Source organism: Cupressus sempervirens, chromosome 5, assembly GCF_028749045.1.
Source record: "Cupressus sempervirens isolate cs-2001-9-10 chromosome 5, ASM2874904v1, whole genome shotgun sequence".
NCBI classification, from domain to species: domain Eukaryota; kingdom Viridiplantae; phylum Streptophyta; class Pinopsida; order Cupressales; family Cupressaceae; genus Cupressus; species Cupressus sempervirens.
Window position 1 is genome coordinate 444249614 of NC_143122.1, and position 4027 is coordinate 444253640.

The 4027-nt window shown below is 43.6% G+C and overlaps 1 protein-coding gene across 1 annotated transcript; it reads left to right on the plus strand.

The window, feature by feature from the left end:
* The first annotated feature begins 641 nt into the window (after positions 1-641).
* LOC149556697 (LOW protein: nuclease-like protein) lies at positions 642-3741 on the plus strand. Its single transcript, XM_089785905.1, has one exon. It carries the CDS (start codon positions 1980-1982, stop codon positions 3312-3314), a length of 1335 nt encoding a protein of 444 aa, XP_089642031.1. The 5' UTR covers positions 642-1979; the 3' UTR covers positions 3315-3741.
* Positions 3742-4027: the final 286 nt, after the last annotated feature.

Below are 4027 nucleotides of genomic sequence, written 5' to 3' on the forward strand. Positions count from 1 at the left end.
TCCACTTGGACGTAGGTACTTTTGAAATCATTTGTAACAGTCCTTAGAAATTAGACGTGAATAGAGTGCGTGGCATGCAATGGGTATCTTGATAGTTGAACCTATCTTGTCTAAAGCTACCAACCAAAGGTTGTGCAGATATCAAAATAAGTATTACCAATGACCATGATTCCTTTCTGACACCTTTGACCAAAGCAGCCAGTCCATGGATGTCCAAATTTTTTTTTTTGGGGAAGCAAGTTTGCAATAAAAAATTCAAAAGATCGTCTGGATTCCAAGCTGCAATGCTCAGTTTCCATGAGTTTCCAATGGGTTTCTTGGCGACCACATGGTATGTCGATAGTACTCCATGCCTACCAACATATCACGAGTTACAACACACAACATACATTTGGGCAATCAAATATATCTCTCTGGACGCCATGATCTGTACAACTCCTGCTCAAAATGCAGCTGGTCAGAGCTAATTTTAATTTTTTTAAACAACTATCTGGTCTCAAGTTTTTTCATTGGTCTGGCAAAGCTATCGGTTTGGTTAGTTGGCTGGTTTTATTCTCCCCCTTTCATTTATCAATTATAAAGCTGGTCTTGAACAGTTCTCTCTGCAAGTGCAGAACCCAGTACAGCAAAAGAGGCAGGCCTATATGTACACTATTATTATAGTCTAGCTGGCTCTTTCTCCCTTTTGGCTTTCAACTTCAATTGCCCTTATAGTGTCCTTCAGATGAGACAATTCTTTCATACCTAAAAATATACTGTGAGATATGACAGTTTAATGTCGGTCCAACCAATCTTTCTGTATTCAAGCTTGACCATTGTTTTCCTCATGTCTGTCCTGAGAGATACCATACATATTATTCAAAGCCTCAAGGTGTTCGACTCACATCAATGTACTTGTCTCAGGATTCCCAACAATTAATGCCTCTCATGGATACATCTACCCCTCGTTCTCCCTCAATATCAAGCATTGCTAGTTATACACCCCAACATATAATACAAAACCTTTCCATGATCGTCCTGGTGTATCCAGCTCTTCCCGCATGTCCCACTCTGTGTTATATCTATTAATTGCACTTCCTTGTTTTCCACATAACTTCTTGAGCTTTCGACACAAAACATTTCCATAGCAAGTGTTTTTGCAGCCATTAATGCTGCTTCTGTTCCAATCTGCCCGGTTGTCCCGGGACATTGATTTGGAAACATTGCAAGCTAGGCCAAATCTCCTAAATCTCACTCGCAATCTCATGATGATCTGAAACAGAAGTGAAAGACAAGAAGTCACCTTCATTCACTTCATGTTTTCTCTGTTTTTTACAATCAGTACCCATTTCCAAAAGCTGAAGGCCGCATTCACTTACTAGTCTGTGCCAAGTTGAGAATCGATTAGCCTCCACTTTTTCCATGCAAAACAGCATGGTTCTTTTCATTTCTCGGTAACATTAGAGTCTGAATATGTACCAATCTTGATAAAAGCCATTGTCCTTATCAGCATTGCCAATGGTTATGTAGGTAGATTCATAAACAGAGCAGTTTGGATGTAAGACCAGATCCTTTGTGGGTTGTCCACAGCCGAGAAATTCCTCATATCAAAAGCCACGTTCTTCATATGTACAATTCATGCAATCAGAGGAGTCTACTCAGCAACAATGTCATAGTAAAATTATACAAAAGCAGGACGTTTATGTTGTGGTTTACCAGCGAATCCAAATCCCAAAAAGAAACCAAATCGGAATGTTCCATTGAAGACCTTTGAATCAGTTGATTGAAAAGCTTGCACTCCATCTATCTTCTTTATTGTGTGCCAAGAGATTAATACCTTTCTGTTTATACATTTTAGAAGTTATAACGGAGGGACTATTGTCCATGCGTCTGTTTACTGTTCAGTAGCTTGCAAGCATGTAATGGAAAATCTGAAGCTGTGGAAGTTGGGCATTGCAAGATAAGCGCAGCTATTAGTGGTGCGAAACCAGCTTTTCGTGATGGCGCCCCCAAATAGGAGGGTAAAACTGAAGCGAGAAGAGCTAGCGGCGGTGCTATCGGTGGTGGCAGCGGTGGTGGTGATAGTGCAGCAATTCCTGATGGACAATGATCTGCTGCTTCAACCAAGCCAGACGATGGCATTGGAGGCCTCTGTTCAGGCAACAACACTGGCCCTCACCAAGCTCCACATGATGTTCTCTCTGGCCGAGGCAGTTTCCCATGATCGAAACGGTGGAGACAGAGTGGGTCGCAGCAGCAACTCCAACATTTCGACCTCTTCTTGGTTCCACCGCTTCTCATCGTCCGTGACGGAGGACAGAGAATGGAGGGACAACTTCCGCATGACAAAGCCCACCTTCCATGCCCTTCTCGAATCCCTTGCTCTTGATCAGGCAGGGGACATACAAATGCCTCCAATCCCTGCCGATTACAAGCTCGGGGCGGCGCTGTACAGGCTCGCACACGGCGCCACGTTGAAGTCAGTTGGGCGCAAGTTCGGCATGAGCGACACCTTTGCTTACAAGGCCTTCGATGAGGTATGTCAGGCGATCAATAACCGCCTCTACCATCTCTCCCAATTCCCCTCCTCGCCGGAAACCCTGATGCCCATCATAGCCAATTTTGCCTCCTTGGGAATGCCCAATTGCTGTGGAGTCATTGGGTACACCAGGTTCCACGTGGAAAGCCCTCCGGCTGATCATCATGCCGATGAGTACAGAGATCCGCAGGGGCGCTATGGAGTCATAATGCAAGCCCTGGTCGATTCCACCGGACGCTTCCTTGATATTTCAGTGGGCTGGAAGGGGGCAAATACCCCTCCCAATATCCTGCCACACACTAATCTCTACATAAGGGTGGAGGAATCCCAGGAGCTCCTTCATGGCCGCCCTGCTGAGCTCATCAATGGCGTCCTAATGCCCCAGTACATCATTGGAGACAGTTCTTGCCCTCTCTATTCATGGTTGCTTACTCCCTATCTCCCCGATAACAACCTTCCCATTCTCAGTGCAAGACAGGAGCTTTACAATTCGGTGCACGAGCATGCCAGAAGCTCCATCTCCAAAGCTTTTGGTGTGCTCAAGTCTCGATGGCAGCTTCTCGCCATGCACCAGCGGTGGGAGGATGTGGAACTTCTGCCCTCCGTTGCTAATGCTGCCTGTATTCTCCATAATTTCTTGATCAATTACATGGAACCCATGCCCGACGAGCAGGAATCTGTTGGCAATGATTTTTATGTCGCTCAGGAGGGGGATGAGGTTGCGGAGAGCATAAGGGATGCCCTCGCGGCACATATTTTCCTCATTGCACAAATTAGCCAACATCCCTCAGATTAACACAGCTTTACCCTATTGTTGCACTTTGTTATGACTCATAGGTTTGGTTCGCGTGACTGGTGAAACGCAATTTCTCCAAACCTGCAAAATTTATCAAGTTTTACTTCCAATTTTGCATGGAGGGAGGTACTACTACCCATTTTACTCTTAGATATTTATTTGCTGCCAAACAACAATTTGTACTAATGCTTACCATGGGAATTATTTTGCTGATCCTTCTTGGCCTAACACTCTGCATATGAATTTCAGAAGTTCTTTCAGTTCAGCAGCTTTTTTTGTATCATATTATGGTAAGTTTAGGTCCACTTCAACTGTTCTTATGTCAAGTGTATTCATGTGGGTTCTCTCTGTTAACCTCTCTTGAAAAGTAGAGGTTAATAGGTAGCCGCTATTGATTATCTTCCCCATTTATAGAAACAGCATGGGCATTTGTAAATTGGTGACTTGATCGAATCACCTGGTGAATGCACTTCATTACTTTTAGTCATTTAGTAATCTGTAGTCAATGTTCTTATTTGTTTCATTCGTCCTAGAGGACATCTTATGAACAGTGTGTAGCTTAACTTAACGGTTCTCCATTCATGTTGTCACTAAGTTTACTACTTACTCTCTTAAGTTTTAAACCGAGGCCTTATTTCACAGGTAATGATGATAGATGAACTTTTGAAATTTTATGAAGTTTTGTTAAGGGATTTCATACTTGTGGCAGTTAA